A 23788-nucleotide genomic window follows, 5' to 3' on the forward strand; every position below is an offset into this window, starting at 1 on the left:
GGAAATGTTGCTAATGACAGGGATGATGGATGATTAGTGTAAAGCAAGATGATCACGACTTGGATAGGGTAGAATGCACTCTTCTCATTACTAAGGCTCTTAATATAGCCAAATGGTTACATATCATGTGGACTCTATTGATGCAACCTCATCCAAGCAATATCTCAAATATCTCCTCTCTACTAGAGGCTGTTCACACACCTTCACACCCCCCCTTGATACATACTCCTTGTGCATAAAGGCACCACATTTTCAACAGTATAATCCTGCCTCTAACTTTCGCATGTTACAGTGGTATCAGAGCTTGCCTTTTGGTAAAGAGATTTAGCAAGAGAAAGAAGAAGAAAAAATTTACTTGTGTGGTTGGTTTTCAGACACCGGTTGCACTCATTCTCGTGTGACTCTTGTCCCTCAAAGGACGGTTGGTTTCTAGCCTCCATAAGTGACCGGGAACACCTCCCACACTCATATTGGATGGTATTGTTGCGGCCCGAGAAAATCCTCACCACTCCAACTATGGCGAATTCCGATGATGAGAGAGAACACTACATCCCCGCAAAAATGGTTTCCTCGATAGTGACTGTTTCCAGAAGCCAGGTCAACATGAACACCATGTTCGAGGAATTTATGCACATCATAGCACAACAAGGGGACTAGATGCAGGCATGTACAACTTCTATACATGCCTTGGAGAAACGGATATGCCTTTAAGAAGCCTTGACACTTATCCCCCCCTCCTCCGCTAGTCATCACCGAGATCCCTTCCCAGAACCCTTCCCAGATCCATGCTTCGGCTATCTCCTTTGAGGAGTTAACACGGCATTACTGTGCATTATCTCTTTGTTCGGGACAATTCACCTCCCAAACTTCCCCCATCTAGATCGAAGGCCGATAAAATTGAGCTCCTCTCCCTGGGTCTGAACCCCCCAGTAAGTTTCCATACTGCCTAAGCAAAGCCATGGACATGGAGTTGGACCGTCAACTCCAGGAATTGTTGCAATCTGGTTTCATACGTTTTAGAGTGTGTCTCCATTCACAGGCCCGATCCTCTTTGTGAAAAAGAAGGATGGATCCTTGCGGCTTTGTGTAAATCATCACACGCTCAACAAGCTGACGATAAAGAGAAAGTTCCCTATGACTCGGATTGATTACGTCTTAAAGAAGCTAAATAATTCAAGGGTGTTTTCAAAAATTGGCCTCAAAAATAGCTACCATCAAGTAAGAATTGTGGACAAGAACATCCCTAAAATCGCATTCCGAACTCAACGAGGCCACCCGAGTTCATGGTCATGCCTTCTGGATTAACAAACGCCCCAACTACCTTTAACTGCATGATGATGCGGGTTTTTAGAGAATTGATAGAAAACTTCATCTTTTTGGATGGCATAATATTGATTTTTTTAGCTATACTGAAGAGTAGCATGACACTGATGTCAAACAAGTGATTAAATTGCTGGAAAGCCACAAGCTTTATGTATGAGAAAAAATCAAAGTTTTATTTATACGAGGTTCACTACCTCAAATATATAATCAATGCCGTAGACATCTGACTAGACCTTGTAAAGGTGGCGGAGATCCTTAACTAGGAGATTCTGGAAACAGCATCTGACATTAAGTCGTTTGTGGATATTTGCCAGGCATGTTCCATCCACGTCGACAAGTTTTCCAACATCTCGGCTCTGACTTATCTGCTTAAAGGCATCAAGTCTCGAAGGTAAAAGATCAAGATGACCCCTTGGGGTTTGCAAGCTTTCAAGGACCTCAAGGTTGCATTATCTGAGGCTCCTTGTTTAGCGTTAGCCTCCTAGGATGACCCATTTTAAGTGACCGGCGAGTAACATCGCTTCTTGCAATAGAATGGGCATCCAATAATTTGTGTCCTCAAAAGTTGATCCCTGCAGAGAACTACTCGATTTATGACCAGGAACTCCTCACGGCGGTGATACAAGCCCTGAAGCATTGGAAACATTTTCTTTATGGGCGCAACTTTAAGGTTCGCACAGATCACCATGCTTTGTGTTGTCTTCGGACGATGCCAAGCGCAAATTGGATGACCGTCAACACTGTTGGAGCTGGATTTTCCAATAGTTTGGTGGAATGATCAAGTATCTTCCGAGAAAGGCCAACCCAGAAGCCAACGCCTTGAGCAAGAAAGGAGCCGTGTCCCACATCCAGTCCACTCAAATGGAATTTTCTAGTACACAACTAGAGGACATGAAGCACAAGTACGCGGATTCCATGGCATTGGACACCATAGGATCATGCCATTTCTTGATACGCAATGGTTGGCTTTTCTATAAAGGTCGACTTTGTGTGTTGAAACAATTCCAAGCAACTCTTCTCCACGATGCCCATGATGTCATCACTGGTGGTCATACGGGCATGAACTCAATTAGAGCGGTAGTTTTATTGGCCAAGAATGAGCCGAGACATGTTTACTCATGTGCAATAATGTCTGGTTTGTTAAAAGGTGAAAGCTCCTCATGGGAGGAAGATAGGGTCGTTACAGCAGTTACCCATTCCCGAAGGACCTTTTCAAGACATTTTGATGGATTTTGTGAGGAACCTTCCTCCCAGTCTGGGTAAGCGTAATACGCAATGTTTGATAATTATTTATCATTTTAGCAAATTTGTTATGCTTATTCCTTCTAGGGCTAATGTGACTGCTAATAATGTTGCTAGGTTGTTTATTCGACATTGGTACCCCATAGGTGGCATACCTAGGACCATTGTGTCAGATCGAGATGCCAGGTTTACTAGTCATTTCTGGAGGGCATTATTTGATAACTTTGGAACTGAGTTGAATTTTTCAAGTGCATTCCACCCACAAACAGACCGCCAAACGGAGATTTACAATCAATTGGTGTTTGACGTGCTGAAATGTTATGTTCACAACCAACAACGTAAGTGAAAACAATATTTGCATTTAGTTCAAGCTGTGTTGAATGATTCTTTTTCTTCAGCTATTGGCAGGACTCCATACGAGGCAGCATTTGGAAGACCGTTCCAATCTTTGTTGACCACAACATCATCCTCAGTGCTGCCTGAAGCTAACAGATTGATAGAGTCATACCAAGAGATCTTGGAGTCTACGAAAGACAAATCGGCTAAAGCACAAGAGGCCTACACTCGACAGGCTAACAAGGACAGAAGAGATGTGATCTTTTTAGAGGGAGATTGGGTATATCTCGTAATAATGAAGCAAAGGTTCAAACATGTGGGCAAGCGATGCCCAAAGTGGTCGTTTCGGAGCTTTGGACCCACCCTTTCCCATTCTAAAGAAGATTAATGAGGTTTCCATGAAGCTGAAGCTACCTCCTAGTTGGACCATGCACGATGTGTTCCATGTCAATTGGTTGAAGCCATATATTGGACCTCCTCTCTCCAATGTCCACGATGAATAGGAACCAAACATAGTGGATGAAGCTGAAGTTATGGTTCCAAAATAGCTCCTTTTACATCGTTTCAAGCACGGCTTTGGCTAAAAAGAAAGACAGTTCCTCACAAAGTTTCAAGAGTGAGGGACACACGAAGCGGTGTGGCTTGACAAGACCTTCTTTGAAGATTATCCGGCATTATTAACAGACTATTTTTAGGCTTTGCAGCTTCCGTCAAGTTAAGCAGAGGAGTCACATGCATCCCACACTTGGATGCCAAGTGGACGTATTTGTACAAGCAGGTGCAAGACCTAGAGTGGAAACTCCCTTATGACCCCAGTCCGAGATGAGTCAACCAGGGTTCCACTCTAAGCATCCAAGGTCAGGTGTACAAGTCCAGTACATGGTCTTGGTTAGGTGTGCAAGTCCTGAACATGGACTGTGAGTCACCCTCTGGAATGATGTAGAGGTGAATCGAGCTCTACCTGGGACACCAATCGTAGGTTTAGATTGTAGCATAACTGGTTTAGGGTATGTGGGCATGTAGGTAGAAGGGGCAGCCCTGTGGGCCCAAAAAGGTTCTAAATCCCTTGCCTACAAAGGGGGTAGTTAGGGACCAAGGAGGCCATGGCCAAGCCCAACAATCACTGGCTGGGCATGTTGTTGACTAGGCTTGGATGGCTTGGGCAACAAGGCAACCAGGCCTAGAAGCACTAGGGGCTAGGGCGGCCAGCCCTTATGGCCTTGACCAACCCATCGGTCGGCCTCCTCATGAGCAGCCTTGGCCAATGCCAGACAGCAGGCAGTAAGGGCAGCCAGCATCTAAAGCAAGGAAGCCAGTCCATGTGAAAAGGCGCCTAGTTTATGCATAAAAATAGGTCTATTAAATAGGATACCCTTAGCTTTTTTTTGTTTAAAAAACAGAGTACTTTTTCTATTTTTAAAGAATAGGGCCCCCTTCAATAAACCTTATAAGTGAGCTGCCTTTTTTTTTTAAAAAAAGCACACATGCCTCTAGAAAAAACTACCGCTTTGATCTTTCATTGTTGGCTGGAAAAGAGAGAGAGAGAAAAACAGAGACACTGCATGCCCAGGTGTCGCCCATGCATGACTGCTGGTCTGCATGCACCGCCCGCCCTTTCCCCTCTTCGTCTCCCCCTCCTTGCTCTGCTTGCTGAGGCTCACCGCCTGGTAAGGCCCTCCCCCGTGATACCCTAAGATGTCGCTTCAAGACATCGTCCTTTTCGGCTCTAGCCATGCACCCCTTGCCATCAGAGATGGAGCAAGCCCCTCATCTTTGGTTCTGCATCAAGCTCCTACGGGGCCTCATGGAGTTCTCCAGTCCTCATCAAAAACTGGTCATTTGCCCTCTCCTCTGCTTCGTCAACAGAAAGGCCGTGTGGGTTTGCGTGAAGTTGAAGATGGTCCTGCTCAGGGGACTCATCAAGGCAGCTCTCCTCAACCCGGTCCGGTGTCCCTTGGTCAACCTATTTCCTTCGCGGAGGCTGTTCATCATCCGAAAGTTGGTCGTGCTATTTCAGGTCATGTTCCTTCTTCTGCCCCCCTCAGGTTTGATGTTAACCCCATGGTTAATCTCTCTCAAAACCCGGCCTTTGAAGAAAGGGTCGGGGATTGTGATGTTGATGATGAAGGTGGCGTCATCTGTGATGATGATGAACTGACTGCATCGCAGGATCACCTGTCCTCTCACTCGCTTATCGGCCTTTGTCATGGGGCTAGACCCCCTGTTGTGACGCCCTGAAGTACTGGATCAAGAATAACTGGGAACAGAGGGGTATAAGAGTGGCTTCAGTCCAACATCTACCTAATGCATATTACATGTTTCATTTTGAGGATCCTGAAAGTGCTTATTAACAGTGGGCAATGGATTATTAGGAATACTCCTCTGTCTTTCTTCAGATGGTTTGAAAGCTTTGACCCTAAGGGCCCTAAACCAACTAAAATCCCAGTATGGGTTGAGCTAACAGACATGCCGGCTAAGTACTCTCTCTGGGCCAAAAGGATTGGTGGTTCAGTTGGTAAAGTGCTAGGGCAAAAGCCCTTTCAGGTGGTTAACCCTCAATGGGCTCATCAGATGCTCATAGAGGTTGACACGGCTAAACCTCTAAAGGATAAAGTCCCTCTTAAACACAGGGAAGGGTAGGTCATATATGAACAGGTTTTAACCTATAAAAATTTGCCCAATGCTTGTTTTAATTGTAATAAACAAGGCCACATGATCAGGGATTGCCCCGACCTACACCAACCCACAGATACTGTTAAGGCTCCCGGCAAGGATGAGGCCTTTGTGGTTCCCAAAAAAAAACATGTGTCGAAGTTCAAAAATAACAAAACAAATTGGCATATTCCTGCCAATAGGTTTGCCCCCCTCTTGGCAGATGTCCAAGATGTCTAGTTAATCATATCCAAGCCAAGGAGACCCCAAAGGCAGCCCTGTTCGGGGAAGAACAACTTTCTCTTGGAAGGATTGCCCACAAGGATAGAGTCTTAGTCAGCCAAGAACTCCCCAATGGATTCAAATGATGACTTCATAGATAAAACTCAACACATGGATAATGTGTTCAAATCTCAGTTGGAAGCTGAAGATGTAGCAATGATGAAAAGAATGTCCCTCTCCCCATCTAAACATCTCGAGGAGGGTGGGTTCTCTCCCCTTGCCAAAATGAAGAGGAAAAAGGAAAAAGTCCAGGAGGCATTGAGAACCTCCATGTCCTCTTGGAAGCCCTCCAAAGCTAGCAAAAAATGAACCATATAAACCTACTTTCTTTCAATTGTAAGGGGCTCACTAACCCTGAAAGGGCAATGGCCATCAATAGATGGGTTAGAGACATGCCTTATGACTTTGACTTTTTGAATCTGCAAGAGATTAAAGTTGGAGGGACACAACTCCATCTTAATCTTCAAAGAATCTCAAAGAATGCTCTTTGGTTTTCTACTAATCATCCTACAGGTAAAGGAGCGTTTGCAGTTGGCATCCACAGGAAATTGGAACACTCCATTCAGGATGCATGGTCTGATGATATGCACAGTTGGACAGCGGTTAGGTTGGGGAATCCTTTTAACTTCACAGTTATTTCAATTTACGCTTCTTGTTTGGCCAACATGAGGGCTGCAACATGGCAGTCTATTAATCAGATTGTGGGTCCTATTTTGTTGGTGGGCGACTTTAACATGGTTGAGTGTCAAGGTGATAGAAGTAGATTTCTGGGAAGAACTGTAAGTGGCCATGAGAAGGATAAATGGGAACTTCTAAAGGTTTGTAAGGCCCTTTCAGACCTCTCCTCTAAAACAGGGTTCACCTGTCTAATCTTCAAAAAGGTCACTATCACAGGGCTGCTAGACTTGACAGACTTTATGCCTCTAGTTGCCTGGTGGACATGTTCATAAAAGTCAAGTGTCTTACGGATACTTCTCTCAACATCTCTGACCATTTTCCCTTGATCTGCAATCTCTCGGTAGGTCAGGCTAAAGGAAGGGCTGGCTGGCCTCACCTGGACCCATCTCTTTTCCCACTTCTGTGTGTGCAGCAAGAGATAAAAGGGTTCATCTCAGATGCCTTCAGTCATTTTGTGTCCCCCTCTAAGGGTTGGGCTTTTATGGTCAATAGGGTGCATACTATCTGCAGGGACTACAAGCTTAAAGCTGCGGCTATCCGTCTGAATCTCAGAGTCCAGATTAGAAATCAGATTCAAGGTCTCTTACACTCTAACAAGGGGTTAACTGATCATTCTCTAATTGACCTAAGGAACCAACTTAGACTCGAGGAATTGCTTGCAGCCAAGACTACTATGCTGTGGTACAGAGAGGCATGGGCTAGAAAAATTGACACCCCCCACCCTAAGATGTTTTCGTTACTCGAAAGGAAAAAAGCTAGGGATCTTATTCCCTTGGTTAAGAAACCTAATGGCCAGGTTGCTGCTTCTGAAGAGGAAAACCTTGAAGTCATCAAGAACCATTTTCTTAACTTGTTCTCCACCGTCTCTCCTCCCACTCCGGAAATTACTGCAGCTAGAGCCAAAATCGCTCTCACTAGGAAAAAAATGGTCAATCCGTCATTGGCTATGAAACTAGATGCCCCCTTCTCTGAGAAGGAGGTGAAAGATGCTATCACTCACCTTAAAAAGGGGAAGTCCCCTAGGGAAGATGGGATCCCAAATGAATTCTTTCAAGCCTTCAAAGATGAGCTCACCCCACATATCTTAAACATCTGGAAAGAAGCCATGAGGAAGGGTGGCCTTGCTGATAAGTCCAATGTGGGGGTTATTAAGCTAATTCACAAAAAAGATGATAAGGATGACTTGGGAAACTGGAGGCCCATAACATGTCTCTCTTCTCTCTACAAAGTCTTTGCTCATATCCTGACAAGGAGAATCAACCCCTATATGGATGAGTGGATCCTGAAAGAGCAAAAAGGTTTTATTAAGGGGAGATATATCCTTGATGCTATCATAAGTCTATGGGAGGGCATGGAACATGCTGAATGCTCTCGGCAAAACTACATCTTTCTGAAAATAGACTTTGATAAAGCCTATGACAGAATTGATTAGTCCTTCCTCTTCCAATCTTTGCAGGACATTGGCCTTAACACAAAATTCATCAAATATGTTCAAACCCTCTTGGGAAATGCTTCCTCAAGGGTTGCCGTTAACGGGTCCCTTACTGATACCTTTCCTCTGAAGAAATCCATAAGACAAGGGTGCCCTTTATCTCCCCTGCTTTTTGCCATTGTTGCTGATGCCCTGGGGTGGTTGGTGAATGAGGAATTATCCAACAACAATATCAAGGGCATCTCTGTCCCTAACAGAGCTGATCCCGTATGTCTGCAACTTTTCGCTGATGACACCAATGCCCTGCTCTGTAATGAGGTTCAGACTGCAGCCCACTTCATGGCTTGCCTAGATACTTTCTGTTTAGCCAGTGGTTCTCAAATCAATCATGCCAAGACCAGTTTCAAAGTCTTTGAAGGGGTGCCTCCTCCCGCAATATTGGCCGCAGGTTGTAAGGCTATTCCGGAAGGGGTAGTTTTCAGGCTGCTGGGCATACCCAAAGGATTTAATATATCTGTCAAACAGAGATGGGATTTCGTTATGCAGAAGCTCAAAAGCCAGGTTATGAAATGGAGTCATATAAATACGGGGGTTGCTTCTCGAGCTTTTGTACTTAACCACTTAATTATTCCTTCTGTGGTCTATTTTCTTGCCTGCTGGAGACCCTCCAAAACCCAATTGAACTCCTTGAACTCAATCATGGGGAACTTCCTATGGGGAGGTTCCTTAGCCAGAAAGAAGATCAGCAAGGTTGCCTTTCATGTATGCTGTATGAATAAAGAACAGGGGGTTGGGCATCATCAACATCGGAATGCCGGTTGAAAAACTTGTAGCAAAATGGATTCAAAGGACCATCTTCTCCAAGGATGTATGAGCAGACCTGCTCAAAAGAAATGTGGACAAATTTTGTTTAAAAAACAAAAAGGCTTGGAAAGGATTCTCTCTCAACGAGGCTCTTTTCTCTAAGGCCCACCTTTCTCCTACTGGCAGCAAGCTCTGTTTGCAGAATGTGGGAGTCATGGATGGGCTTCAAGAATCTCTTTTCCCTCCAAATGTATACCAAGAGGGACCGGTATGCGTATGCAACTGATTCAGTTTGGTTTGGGCATCTGGTTAAGCCTATTTCCAATGTTCACTTACAACTTGGCCTTTCTTGTTTCAAAGCAGGGGTGAAGGTGTAGGCAGATCTATGCGACTCATCTGGTATGCTAAACAGTGTTCAAATAAGTAACAAGTTCTCTTTACAGCGGGGTGGTGTTGAGCTTATTGTGCAAAGATGTAATGAATTGAAGGTTGCCATTCCTCATGAGAGTAAATGTGATTACAAAGAGTTTTCTAAAGCTCTTAGATGGGGTTATTCAACGAACCTTGCCAAGCTTCCAAACCCACATAGTGCAGTCAACTTGGATCTCAAACTCAACAAAAGGTGGTCTTTAAACTGGAATAAGCATCAATGGTCATTTCGCTTTAAAATAATTTGTGCCTTTGCCCAAAAAAGGAAGCATGCAATTCTGGCTTGGCTGGTGGTCCACAAAGCAATCTGGACGCAAGAAAGGGCTCGGAAGTTGGGTCACGGGAATGGTATATGCCCTCGGTGCAATGCAAATCTGGAGACTGCCCCTCATCTCTTTTACTCCTGCCCAGACACTAAACAGTTCCTGAGAGTGCTTAATGATGCCTTTGGGAAGATTAGAAACTTCCCGCTCATCTGGAAAGAAGTGCTTTTAGGGGAATGTCGGCAGCTTGACCCCTTAACTTGGCAGTCTGTCAGATATCTCCTGTTTTGGCATGTCTGGAAACAAAGGAATGAAGCCCTCTATGAAATAAAAACTAATCACAATTTCTTTCTTTTTCTTGACAGTATTCTCAAGTTGGCCAAGCAAATTCAACCAAGTGACGAACGTTCGGAAGCTGGTCGTCGCTGGCAGGTCCTTCCGTGGAGGAAGTGGAGGAAAGTGCTGAGTTCTTCTTTCTCCAAAATTAGGGAAAGCATGTGTCAAGGCTTGGAGAAGGAATGCCACAAAAGGCTTCATTATGCGTTTAGTCCACTGAGGCTTTTGGAGGGGTACAATACACCTTTTCAGTCATGTTCATTGCATCGTATACAGGTTTTTTGGAGGGGTACATTACACCTTTTCAGTCGTGTTCAGGTCACTGGATTTTCTGCCATCTGTCTCTGTTTGTTCAGATCAAAGTGCTTTTGGTTTTGTAGCTAAAGCATTTGTTTAGCTGTCTTCAGGGTCCCCCATGAACCTTCCTCATGGGGCGCTGTAATTTCACCCTTTTTTAATATATTTTCCGGTTTTCACGAAAAAAAAAAAAACTACCGCTTTCTGTCCTCCTGGCTGCCTGCACAATCTGCGCACAGCATGCTGTTGTCTGTACCCGCATGCTGCTTTGACCGTTTCTCTGCTCGCCCGCCCTGGTCCTTCTTCGACACATCTGCTGCCCACCAAAACTCCACGTCTGTTGTCCAAAAACCCCTCTAACTACTGTGTGCACGCCCTATAGATCTCTGCCACAGTTTTAGGGTATCATCTGAATGCTCTGCAAGCCTTTAAAATCTATCCTGTGGGAAGAGGCTGGGCCAGCTAAGCAGGAAGACACAGGAACGGAGGAAAAAAGGTAGGGGGTGGAGGCTGCAATGCCGATTAAAGGGCAGGGAATGGGGGTGGCCAGGCCCACCAGTTCCACATGCAGACCATCCTGCCCACAGCTACTACCAAGTGAGAAACCCAAAAAATTCCTGGCAATCAGCAGCAGATCTGAGCTCTTCAGCATCTACCCCTGCATTGCAAGTCAGCAGCAGTCCCCAAACACCGCCAATCCTTCCGTGGTCAGCAGTGCTCATTTTAATCTCAGAACAAAGACTTCCATTCGTTCAGCAGCCCATGTAAACCTTCGTTTATGACAGCCAGTGGCCTCAAATGCCTTGCACCTACTTGTAGAACAAAAGGGTATATACTGTGCATATATTCATTTGTAAATAGTCCCCATTCACACTCTATCATTTTTATATAACTTAGGCTTGCGCCTACTTGTAGAGCAAAAGGGTATATACTGTGCATATATTCATTTGTAAATAGTCCCCATTCACACTCTATCATGACTTGCATTGACCTCTTTCTCACTGTTCGTGAACTCAAATGTCCACGCTTACTGGCAACAGCTTATTCACCTTCTCTCATGTGTGCCCTGCAAATATGTTAGACATCAAGACAAATGTTGCAGCGTCTTTTTCATCCAAACCTTCTGTGAAGTTGAAGGCCTGTCTGCCAAGTTGTACATCATCCCACTTCTGACAAGCACCCAACACACTATTCCATGCCAAAAGATCAGGTGGGAAAGGCATCTTCTTCACCATTGCCAAAGCCTCTTCTAGTTGGCCTGCACGGCCAAGCAGATCAATTATGCAAGTGTGGTGCTTAACAGTTGGACTGAGACCAAAATCTTTATTCATAGCCTTAAAATAGTTCTGGCCCTTCTCAACTAGACCCCCATGACTGCAAACAGTGAGAACACCAAGCAAGGTAACTTCATCTGATTCTACACCCTCCTGTCTCATCTTCTCAAACAGGTAAAGAACAAGTTCAATTTCTCCTTGGCGAGCATAACTTGTTATTAACGCATTCCAAGTCACGAGGACCCTCAAAGGCATTGCGTCAAAAACCCGTTGAGCATCAGCTGCGCTTCCACATTTCCCATACATATCAATGAGAGCAGTCGCTAAAAACTCTTGAGAAGCTTCAAGTCCAGTGGCCACCGAAATTTGGGCATGAAGTCTTTTCCCAGCTTCCAGGGCTGCTGCAGTGCCACATGCTTTCAGGACGCTCATGAAGATCATGCTATCTGGCAGTAAACCTTGCTGCTGCATTTGCATATAACTTACAAAGGCATTCTCGCTTTCTCCATACTCAGCAAAGACAAGGATCAAAGTGTTCCACAAAACTATATCTGCAGGCATACCCTCCAGTTGCATCCACTCGAAACAGTTCAATGCTATGTCGGTGAGTCCATGGTCAGCATAGCCTGCAATAAGTACATTCCAAGCGACTACATCTCGAACTGGCAGGTTGTCAAATACTTCCCTTGCTTCAGCGAGTAGGCCACATTTAGCATACATGAGTACCAAACTGTTGCCAACTACAAGATCTTTTTCATATCCTCGTTCAATGATTGCAGCATGTATTTCTTGGCCCTGATATAGATCTCCTATGCTGCCACAAACTTTTAAGGTGCAAGAAAACGTGACAGCATTCGGAGACATGCCTTCCTGCTGCATCTGGTTGAAACAGTCGAGGGCTTCTACACCATTGCCGTGCTCAGCATAGCCTGCAATCACTGCAGTCCATGAGATAACATCTCGAATGAACAGCTGGTCAAATACATCTTGAACTTCCACAAACGAGCCACACTTTGCATACATATCAACCAAAGAGTTGCCAAGAATATTATCCAATTCAAACCCCTTCTTGGTAATCTCAGCATGTATTTCTCGGCCCCTATCTATGTCTCTTGTGATGCCACAAGATTTCAAGACACACACAAAGGTGATAGCATTTGGAGAGAACTCTTCTAAGCGCATCTGTTCTGAGCATCTAAGTGCTTCCTCACCATGCCCATGCTCAGCATATCCTGCAATAAGTGCAGTCCATAAGACTACATCTTGAACTAGAAGCTCATCAAACACTTCCCTTGATTCTAAAAGAAGACCACATTTGGCATACATATCCACCAAGATGCTGCTGACGACAGAATCCCTTTCAAAACCCTTCTTGACAATCTCCATATGCAATTCTTGGCCCCTGTCTTTCTCTCCTATATCGCCACAAGCTTTTAAGCTGCAAACATATGTGACAGCATTAGGTGTTACATCCTGCACTTGCATTTCTTTTAAATGGTTCAGTGCTTCCTCACAAAAGCCATAATCGGCATATGCTGTTATTAGAATGTTCCATGAGACTACATCTTGAACTGGCAGCTCATCAAACATTAACTGTGCTTCGACAAGCGAGCCACATTGAGCATACATGTCCACCAAACCGTTCCCTACAACAGGAACCAGATCAAGCCCCTTCTTCGCAACCTCAATGTGCATTTCCCGGCCCTTGTGAATAGCAACTAAGCTCCCACAGGCTTTCAAGCTGCAAAGCATTGTGACAGAACTAACAGGCACACCCTCTAGTTGCATCTGTTCCAAACAGTTAAGTGCTTCCTCCCCAAGCCCTTCTTCAGCATACCCAGCAATAAGTGCAGTCCAAGACACTGCATCTTGAACTGACGATTTATCAAAACTCTCACGCACTTCTGTGATTAAACCACACTTTACATACATATCTACCAAATTGCTGCAAAGATATGGCTCTCCTTCTAATCCTCTTCTTACAATATCAGCATGTATTTCTTGGCCCATACCTATTGCCCCCGTGTTGCCACAAGCTTTCAAGACATACACCAATGTAATGGCATCCGGAGACATGCTTTCTAGTTTCATCTGTTCCAAACATGTCAACACTTCCTCACCAAGCCCAAGCTCAGCATATCCTGTTATTAGTGCAGTCCATGAGACTACATCTCGATAAGCCAGCTTGTCAAACACCGACTGTGACTCTCCAAGTGAGCCACACTCAGCATACATACCAACCAATGTGCTGCTGACCAATGCATCCCCTTCAAGTCCCTTCTTAGTGATATGGGCATGTACTTCTCGGCCCCCGTCTATGGCTCCAATGTTACCACCACCTTTCAAGATCAAGACAAATGTAACAGCATCTGGGGATAGACCCTCAGATTGCATCTGTACCAAACAGTCAAACATTGTTTCTCCATGCTCATGTTCAGCACACCCTGCTATCACTGCATTCCACGAAACGACACCTCTGGTTGCCAACTTGTCAAACACTTTCTGTGCTTCTGCAAGTAAGCCACATTTAGCATACATGTCCACCAATGTGTTGCCAATAAATGTTTCACTTTCTAGTCCCCTCTTTACAATCTCAGCATGTAGATATTCGCCATTGTCCTTAGCACCTACAGTACCACAAGTTTTTAAACTGAGAACAAATGTAATGGCATCAGGAGAAATTTTATCTGATTGCATCTGCTCCAAACAATCCAATGTTTCCTCACCAAATCCCTTTTCAGCATACCCTGCAATCAAAGAGTTCCACGAGACTACATCTTGAGTAGGTAGTTTGTCAAACACTTCTTGTGATTCTGCAAGCAAGCCACATTTGGCATGCATATCCACCAAAATGCTGCCAAGAAAATGTTCCTTTTCAAATCCCTTCATGACAATCTCAGAATGTATTTCTCGGCCTTTATCTATGGCTCTTATGCTGCCACAGATTTTCAAGCAGCTTATAAATGTCACATCATCCGGAGAGACACCATCTGCTTGCATTTGATCCAGACAAATGAGCACTTCCTCACCAAGACCTTCTTCAATATAACCTGTGATTAATGTATTCCATGAGACTATGTCTCGATCTAGCAGGGTGTCGAACACTTTCCGAGCTTCTGCAACTGACCTGCATTTCACATACATGTCTGCCAAAGTATTTCCAATGAAAGGATCTTTCTCGAGTCCCTTCCTCACAATCTCGGCATGTATTTCTTGGCCCCTGTCTATGGCTGCTATGTTGCCACAAGCTTTCAGGCTGCAAGCAAGTGTCACACCATCAGGAGAAAAACCCTTTGACTGCATCTGTTCCAGATAAAGCAGTGCTTGCTCGCCATGGCCATGGTCTGCACATCCTGTGATAAGGGCAGTCCACGATATGATGTCTTGCAGTGGCAGCTTCTTGAACATTTCCCATGCTTCTTTCAATAATCCACATTTAGCGTACGTGTCCACTAGAGTGTTGCTAGCAAAAAGGTCTGTTTCCAATCCCTTCTTTACAATCTGTGTGTGCATTTCCCTTGTCTTGCTTAATGATCCTAAACTAGTGCAAATTTTTAAGCTGCAAATATATGTGATAGCATTAGGGCACACACCCTCCAATTGCATCTGTTCCAGAAAGTGCAGGGCTTCCTGTCCAAGCCCATGCTCAGCATAACCCGTGATTAGTGCATTCCATGAGACCACGTCTCGAGCTGGCAACTCATCAAAGACTTCCTGAGCTTCTTCAATCAAGCCACACTTTGCATACATATACACCAAAGTGCTGCCAACAAAAGGATCTCTTTCAAAGCCTTTCGCAGCAAACTTGATCCGCAACTGTCTCCCTTTTTCCCCATTCTTTAGTCTAGCACAAGCTTTCAGCAACGCCACAAATGCATACTTGTTTGGACTTACACAATCTTCTTGCATTTTCTGGTAGAGGTCAAGGGCATGCTGTGATCTGCCACACTTGACATACCCTTGGATAAGAGAATTCCAAGCATGCTCAGTCCGATGAGCCATCTGGTTGAACACCTGCTGTGCATGGGAGATCGCTCCACAGTCCACAAACAATGGCACAAGATTATTATCCAGCCCTTTTTCCATTCCACTATTGCACATGTGCAAATGGACAGTCTTGGCATGTACTAGGTTTTTCTCTTCTCTGCATTTCTGCAGGATGCAGATATAATTCTCAGGAGAAGGTAGTTCAGCCATGGCGTCTAAGGAAGCAACAGCCTCCTCTGTGCTTATCATCTTTGAAGCACAACACTGTGAAGACCCTAGGTTTTGCTTTTTGCAGACCTAAAAGCATCCTTGCATTTTCTTCCAAAATGGGATGTTTTGTGTGCTGTTACTAACCTGTGCAAGGATTTGTATTGGCCAGGCGATGACAGCTCTGTGTTAATACAGCGACTGTGGCGCCAACAGTTCATTGATGCTTGAAAATTTTGAAGAAAGGAGTGGTACTCCATAGCCTTCAAGCTCCCCCATGCCATGGAGGAGCTTGGAGGACAACAGCATCTCCACTACTCTTGATTGGTTACACATTGCGGACAAGTGTGAAGCCACGCTTAGGTGTGAAATGGCGAGGAAACCCAACAATGTACTTAGAAAACTTTTCGAAAATTGGTAGATCCTCAATTGAAAATCAATACTCCATCCTTATCATCAAGTAAGGGTTGCTCTATTTTGTAAGGTCCCCCTTTATGTGAGGAGAAGCCACTATGTTTGCGCATGCCTAAAAGTGTGCGGTTTAGATACCAGGGTCGACCATAGGTGGTCGGATAGTTAAGGAGACGGCTTATGCAGGTTTGGCGCCATGCCAGGCAATGGCCTTAAGTGAGGGGAGGGCCCCCTCACTAAGGGCGATGCGAGAGAGAGGGAGGGAGAGGGGGCAGTGGCCTTAAGTGAGGGGAGGGCCCCCTCACTTAAGGGAAGCACGAGAGAGAGAGAGGGGGGGGGGACGGAGGGGCAATTGCCTTAAGTGAGGGGAGGGCCCCCTCACTAAGGGCGATGTCGTCCTTAGTGAGGGGCCCTCCCCTCACTTAAGGCCACCCCTCTCTCTCTCTCTCTCTCTCTCTCTCTCTCTCTCTCTCGATAAGCATCCACAACAACGTGACCAGCTGCTCATTGCAACGTCCACTAAATCTCTGTAGTTTGCTGACGTCCAATGTTGGGAATGTAATCGACCATATAGAATTATAATGCTTAACTAGATCTCCATAGACTGTACATGTATATATGTTTTAAGGAATATACACATTATTTCTTGTATACATAATTTTGGTATGAATATTTCACGCAACTAGTGTAAGTTGAATACACTAGTAGCTAATAAATAGGATACCTCTCGTAAATGCAAACTTTGTCACAATGAGCATACACACCTACACACCCACCTACTCTCTCTCTCTCTCTCTCTCTCTCTCTCTCTCTCTCTCTCTCTCTCTCTCTAAACGAGGGATATGAACAAAATAAACTTAATAAAATAATTGATTAAGACTCCAATTGTATCATATAATATCCGCATTGATAAAGCCTCAACCTCGAATAAATTTCTTCAAATTTGTTTCTCTCAATGTTGATAACAATTTCCTTTCTATGTTGATGTTGAGTTGATGTTTCATAGAAAGCTTTATAGAAGGACTATTGAAAAGTTTGTGTGATGTTTATAGTGGATTTTATCATGTTTCTTGATAGAGTAGTTAGAAATCATGGACAAGAGGAATTGGCTCTAGAAAGTCTATTCATATCCCTTGTTTAGAGAGAGAGAGAGAGAGAGAGAGAGAGAGAGAGAGAGAGAGTAGGTGAGCATGCTCATAATCCTTACTGGCTCCTAATCCTTCGAAAAATCATATCTACGGAACAGCGAAGGCGATTGAGAATCTGTCACCATACAAATTTTTTTTCTTGACATGAGGAAAAATCCAATGGAGTTGGAATTTCAGTGCCTAGCACAAATAATGAGATGAAAATTTTAGGTATCTTTCCAATGCCCAGAAGCTCCATGGCCATTAGAGAGATGATTATTGCCCGAGAGAGAGAGAATATATATCTCTATACTTAGTTTTTTTTGCAAGTTCTAAAGTGCAAGAAGGAGAGACGAAGCTGACACACACACATACACACACTCCATCACGCCTTCTTGAAAATTGAGAGTCTACCAAAGTCAGTGATTGCTTACATCTTGCTCCCTTCAGATTTTCTGCAGCGAAACAGAAAGGCTTGTTGTCTGGCTGGCTATACAGGTAAGGATTTTGAGAGAGAGACAATTCCTCGTGCTTTGTTTACACCCACACAAAGAATTCATGTTTAAATTATCAAAACCCAGAGAGAGAGAGAGAAAAGAGAGAGGACCCATCTGTAATCACCATCTTTCTCTTGCACGCAAAGGAACCTCCCACTCCTCAACAAACCTTCTCCACGGTTGCCTCACACTGTGTGCATCCCTCAACGTAGGCACACAATATGCTTTGCTAGTCGACAAGAATGTAATCGTTAGCCGCCTCCTGCGAGCCATCACCAGATCGGAGCAGTTGCAATCGTTGTGGAAAAAAAATGCAATAATTAATAACTAAAAATTTAATTACGTAAGGTTTTTTTATCCTAAGGTCAAACCTTACTAACAAAGTCAAATATTATCTAAGTTCCCCTCTCCATTAATTAATTGAATATCTTTTTTCACTCGTTATGTACCCCTATTGCGACAAAGTTTACATTTACGGGAGGTATCCTATTTATTTGCATGAATGTTGCCAGTCTGCCTTTACCAATTCCGTCTTTAGCCGCCGTCAAAGGTCCCAGTGGCTCCCTCGCTCGCTGATTCTCCAACAGATCAGGTCGTAGGCTAGTCACCCCAACTATCTCCGTCACCGACCACAACAACGTCACCAGCTTCCAGTCTATACGTTGTAACGTCCACTAAATCTCTGTAGTCCAACGTCCAAGGTTCCAATGTTGGGAATCTCATCATATAAAATTATAATGCTTAACTAGATCTATTATGCTTATTATCCATCCAGGGGCACCATTGCTTGGCCTGATTTGGGTGGTTTCAAACAGTAAGGAATGCCGTAGCCAACTAAAGCACCGGAACTTGTAAATAGCAGACATTGTAAGTACGTCGCCTTGTTAAATATACTCACAACATCCAAGGATAAAAAAGAGGAACATCCCTTCTATAGGTTATGCGCTCGGGCTGCTGAGCTGAATCATGTGGACATGATAAGAGAGCTGGGCCACTATCTACAAGATGGCTATGGGGTGCCCAAGAAATTTCTTGATGGGTGGCGTCTTATTTTGGAGGCAAATGTGTGAGAGGCCTTGTCAAGGAAGTGAAGACCTCCACAAGTTGATCAGAAGGGAAGCAGGGCAAGAACATAGTACCTTTGAGGGCTTTAACAAGAGTCTCATTGGTGGGCAATTGGTGTGCAGTTCGGTTGGGCCCTCTCAACTACAGTTCCATGAATATACCCTCAACTACAATTCCATGAATATACCCTCACTAAGGGTGACGTCGTAGTTAGTGAAACCCCCTCACTAAGGGCGACGTCGCCCTTAGTGAGGGAGCTAAGGCGCCCACCCCTCTCTTTCGCGCCCGCACTCTCTCTCTCTCTCGCTCTCTCGCGCCCCCCCTCTCTCTCTCTCTCTCTCTCTCTCAGATACACACACACACACACACACACACACAAGTACACACATAGACACACACATGCACGATAAACACACACATATGTATACACACACACACACACACATACGTGCACACACACAAATACACACATACACATGCACAAATACACACATGCATGCACACACACACATGCATGCACACACACACATACACATACACACTACCCCAAGGGCATGGAGAAACACACGCACGTGCGCGCGCATGCACACACCTTACTCGAGGGGCGGTGGTGCACACAAACACACGTGCACATACATATACACACACATACGTGCACATACATATACACACACATACACACACACACACACACACACACACATACACACACACACACAAGCACTACCCTAGGGGCAGGGGCACACACACACACATACACACACACATACACATACAAATAAACATATGCATCACATAGTGCCCGAGGGGCGGGGGTGTACACACACACATGCGTGCACACACACGCGCACACACAAACACAACGTACACACGCACACGTACACACATACACACACATGCACATGCACACACGTACACACATACACACACTAATACACACACACATAAATACAGACACACACAAATAAACATGCACACACATTCACATATACACACACACACACAAGCACTACCCTAGGGGCAGGGGGCACACACACACACACGTACAAGCACTACCTTAGGGGCAAGGGGAACACACACACACACACACATGCACACACCTTACCCGAGGGACAGGGGTGCACACACACACACTAATATATATATACACAAACACACGTGCACATATATATACACACACACACACACACAAATACACACACGTGCGTGCACACACACACACACACACAAGCACTACCCTAGAGGGGCAGGGACGCACACACACACACACACACACACAAGCACTACCCTAGGGGCAGGGGCGCACATACACAAAAATACACACACGTACACACAGTACTTGAGGGGCGGAGGTGCACACACACACAAACTAACACACACACACACACACACAAACACATAGACACACACACAAATACACACATACACACACACACACACACACAAATACACACACGCACATACATACACATGCACACATAGTACCTGAGGGGCACACACACACACACAGAGTACCCGAGGGGTGAGGATGCACACACAGACACGTGCACATGTGCACACACACAAACACATAGACATACACACACACAAATATGCACATACACTCACACATGCACACACGTACACACACATACACTATCCTAGTGGCAAGGGGGGGGGTCTAGGAGGGAGGGAAGCGCAAGGTTAGGAAAAGAAGGGGGCCACACACACACAAATATACATCAGAGGGGAAAGGGGGGGTATAGGAGGGAGGGAAGACAAACATACTCCCACTACATGAGGGGGGGTATAGGAGGGAGGGAAGACAAACATACTCCCACTACATGAGGGCAAGTAGTACCATGCAATGACATGCACATGTAATAACATCTAAATGCAATGCCATGCACTCCAATGTATTGTAATGGCATATACATGCATTGACATGCAAAAGGATAAAAAATGGCAATGTCATGCAAACATAAAAATACAAATGTAGAAAATAAACTCACATACAATGCTATGCAAAGGCATGCAAAGATGAGGTGAGAGAGAGAAAGGGGGGGGGCAGGGAGGGAGGGAGAAGGGTTAAAGATGAGTGTGAGAGAGGGAAGAAGAGATTATGCATAGGGAGAGGGAGAGAGAGAGAGAGGGAAGAGGGTGGGAGAAGGAGAGAGAGGGAGGGTGGGAGAGTGAAAGGGAGGGAGGGAGAGGGAAATGAATGAGAGAGAGAGAGAGAGAGAGAGAGAGGGAAAGAGAAAGGGAAGAGAGTGGGAGAGGGAGAGAGAGAGAGCGAGGAAAGAAGGAAGAGGGAAGAGGGAGAGATAAGGAGAGAGAGGGGGGAAGGAGAGAGAGTGAGAGGGAGGGTGGGAAAGTCATCTTGAAGGTCTCTAATATGACTTTAAGTAAGAAAGGGTAAGAGAGAGGGAAGGAGAGATTATGCATAGGAAGAGTGGGAGAGGGAAAGGGAAAGGAAGAAGAGAGGGAAGAGGGTGGCAGAGGGAGAGGGAGAGGGAGAGGAAGGGAGAGTGAGAGGGGGGGGGAGAGAGTGTAAGAGGGAGATAGGGGGAGAAGGAAGAGAGTGGGAGAGAGAGAAGGGAGGAGCTAAGCTGGGCTAGAGGGAAGAAGGTGGGCTGGGCTAAGAGGTGGTGGTGGAGGTAGTTGGAGGAGATGGGAGGAGGTAGTGGTGGAGAGGCTAGAGAGAGAATGTCCACATTTTTCAGACAGAAGTTGCTAGAAAAAGCTCCCTCCACCAAGCTCCCTCAAAAATCACACTCAAGTAACCTTTATGGATTGTCAGCCTTTACTACCAGAGCTAATGTGGTCACTAGTAGGTTGTGGCATGAGAGATTTGGGCACCTAAGCTATGTGGTCTTGAAAGAAATACAAAAGTCTAGGATTGTGGAGCACCAATCGACATTTTTTGAGATGTCAAATACATATATATGACGCTTGTATGCAGCATCAAAGCAGCAATAGAGTTAAGTCTCCTCTTAAGATTGTACATGCTCATCTTTATGGCAATATGCCAGCAGCTAGACCTCGTGGTTCTTCCTACTTTATGTTACTAATTAAACGACTATAATATGAAGATGTGGGTTTATATTCTTCTGAGCAAGGTAAAAAATTTTGGAAAATTTAAAGTGTGGCATAAAATTGTTGAATTTTTAAAGTATGGCAATAACAATGAAAACAAGACACAGAAGAAGCTGAAGAAGTTCCTGGAAAAGAAGAAGCTAAAGAAGTTTCAGATAGATTGGGGTGGAGAGTTTACATGAGGTGAATTCACTTAGAGCAAAAGAAATTTCACCACCACTCATACACGTGAGAAAAATAGAGTTGGAAGAAAAAACCACATGGTTGTAGAGATGGATCAAAGTTCAAAGGGAAAGAAATGTTGAATACCTTCTGGCCTAAGGTAGTTAACATTACAATGCACATACTTAAATAGGAAATACACCAAGGTAATTAAGGGGATAACTTTCCAACAGGCCTATTGTACTAGGAAACCTTTAGTGCATGTTCTAGACTCAACAAGGACCAAGTGGGATTCCAAGACCAAAATAGAATTGGAAGAAAAAACCACATGGTTGTAGAGATGGCTCAAAGTTCAAAGGGAAGGAAATGTCGAATACCTTCTAGGCTGAGGTAGTTAACATTATAATACACATACTCAAACATGAAATAGACCAAGGTAATTAAGGGGATGACTTCCCAACATGCCTACACTACTAGGAAACCTTTAGTGCATGTTCTAGACTCAACAAGGACCAAGTGGGATTCCAAAAATTGCAAGTATATCTTTCTAGGATACTATGTAGAGTCAAAGGGTTACCAACTCTTCGACTCTAAATTTCTAGTGGGCTATGTTGTGTTGCAATATGGTTCATGGAACAACCCCATTGGGGTGGGAGGATGAGGCTTAATCCACTTTATCCAACAACGAAGAAGTTATAGCCTAGCAATAGACACAACCCGCCAATTTTGCAGGCTTGCAAGATGCCACAAAGGTTTCGCTTCTATGGTGAAGGGGAGGTCCGTAGTAGTAGCTATTCCATAGGAGGTGGAGTTTGGAGATGAAGATGACAAGCTTTCCAAAATAAGATGCTATATCCAAATTGGGTGTGATGCAGCTTTTACAAGCTTGCCAGAGGAAGATGCTACATCCAAATTAGTTGATGCAGCTTTTTGATGACAAAGCTCCCCTGGCTCTTGATTATGAGCCATGATGATTATCAACTATTTGCCAATCAAAGAGGATAGAGGGGAAAAAGAGGACTCAAGCCAACATTGTCAACTATGCACTTATGATGACTGAGATAATGAAGGTGCATAGGAGCTAGCAATGTTGGAGAGTGCACATACAGATCCAAACTAGATGGGGGCATTGCAAGCATAGGATGACATTATGAAGAATCACACTTGGGATCTTAAAGATCATCTGAAGAAACGCAAGGTCGACAACAAGAAGTGGGTTTACAAGGCCAAGTATAGATCTAATGGTTCATTGGCACAACTTATAGAAAAGGGTTTATAATTGAGGGATTTGACTTTCAGAAGACATTCGCCCCTCATAGAGAGATTAACCCCGCTAATACTAGCTTTTGCTGAGGGTTTTGCATAGGCTGAGGGATTTGACTTTCAGAAGACATTCGCCCTCACAAAGAGATCAACCACCAACACTAGCTTCAACTGCTCATGAAAAGTGGCCAGTGATAGAGATGGATGCAAAATTAGCCTTTTGAATGGACATCTCAAGGAGGAAGTATATGTTGACAGCAATATCCACTAACAAGTTTTATGCGTGGTTCAAAAGGCATTGTATGGGCACCTTGAGATTTGTGACTACAAATTGACACTTTGTGTGATTATTGGCCATTAGGTAAAATATGGAATCTCATTTTTGCCCGTCTTAAGGATTTCCACACCTCCTCTCTCTAGAAAAATGGGCTCATGGTGAAAATTTTGCAAATCAACTCAGAAGTGAGCAGAGTTTGGACATTTGGAATCTACTCTTCGAGACCTTTCCAATGATATATAGCATGATGGGCAATTTTACATATTCAAGAAGTCCCCAAATTGGTGATGATGTTGATCCACGATTACTACTAGCAATTCCAACTTCATGTTCTTGAGTTGCAGAGAGCAATCCGAACTAAGGTAATAT

General features: G+C 44.5%; 1 protein-coding gene across 1 annotated transcript; it reads left to right on the forward strand.

Annotated features, from left to right (window-relative positions):
• The first annotated feature begins 516 nt into the window (after positions 1-516).
• On the forward strand, positions 517-4186 carry LOC147614201 (uncharacterized). The gene is made up of 8 exons (XM_086780489.1): positions 517-597; positions 1638-1714; positions 1825-1993; positions 2089-2400; positions 2471-2582; positions 2712-2903; positions 2991-3181; positions 4049-4186. The coding sequence occupies exons 1-8, from the start codon at positions 517-519 to the stop codon at positions 4184-4186; spliced, it is 1272 nt and encodes a 423-aa protein (XP_086636615.1).
• The last annotated feature ends 19602 nt before the right edge of the window (positions 4187-23788 follow it).

Source organism: Cibotium barometz, chromosome 42 (genome assembly GCF_041138505.1).
Source record: "Cibotium barometz isolate CiBa-2024 chromosome 42, ASM4113850v1, whole genome shotgun sequence".
Lineage (NCBI taxonomy): Eukaryota > Viridiplantae > Streptophyta > Polypodiopsida > Cyatheales > Cibotiaceae > Cibotium > Cibotium barometz.

What these genes read in the sequence shown, in the direction of transcription:
- LOC147614201 (XM_086780489.1), top strand. Translation starts at nt 517, where the DNA reads ATGGCGAATTCCGATGATGAGAGAGAACACTACATCCCCGCAAAAATG. An exon ending in GCATGAACTCAATTAGAGCG is followed by an intron (nt 2,401 to 2,470) that starts GTAGTTTTATTG and finishes GTTTGTTAAAAG; the next exon opens with GTGAAAGCTCCTCATGGGAG. An exon ending in TTATGTTCACAACCAACAAC is followed by an intron (nt 2,904 to 2,990) that starts GTAAGTGAAAAC and finishes CATACGAGGCAG; the next exon opens with CATTTGGAAGACCGTTCCAA.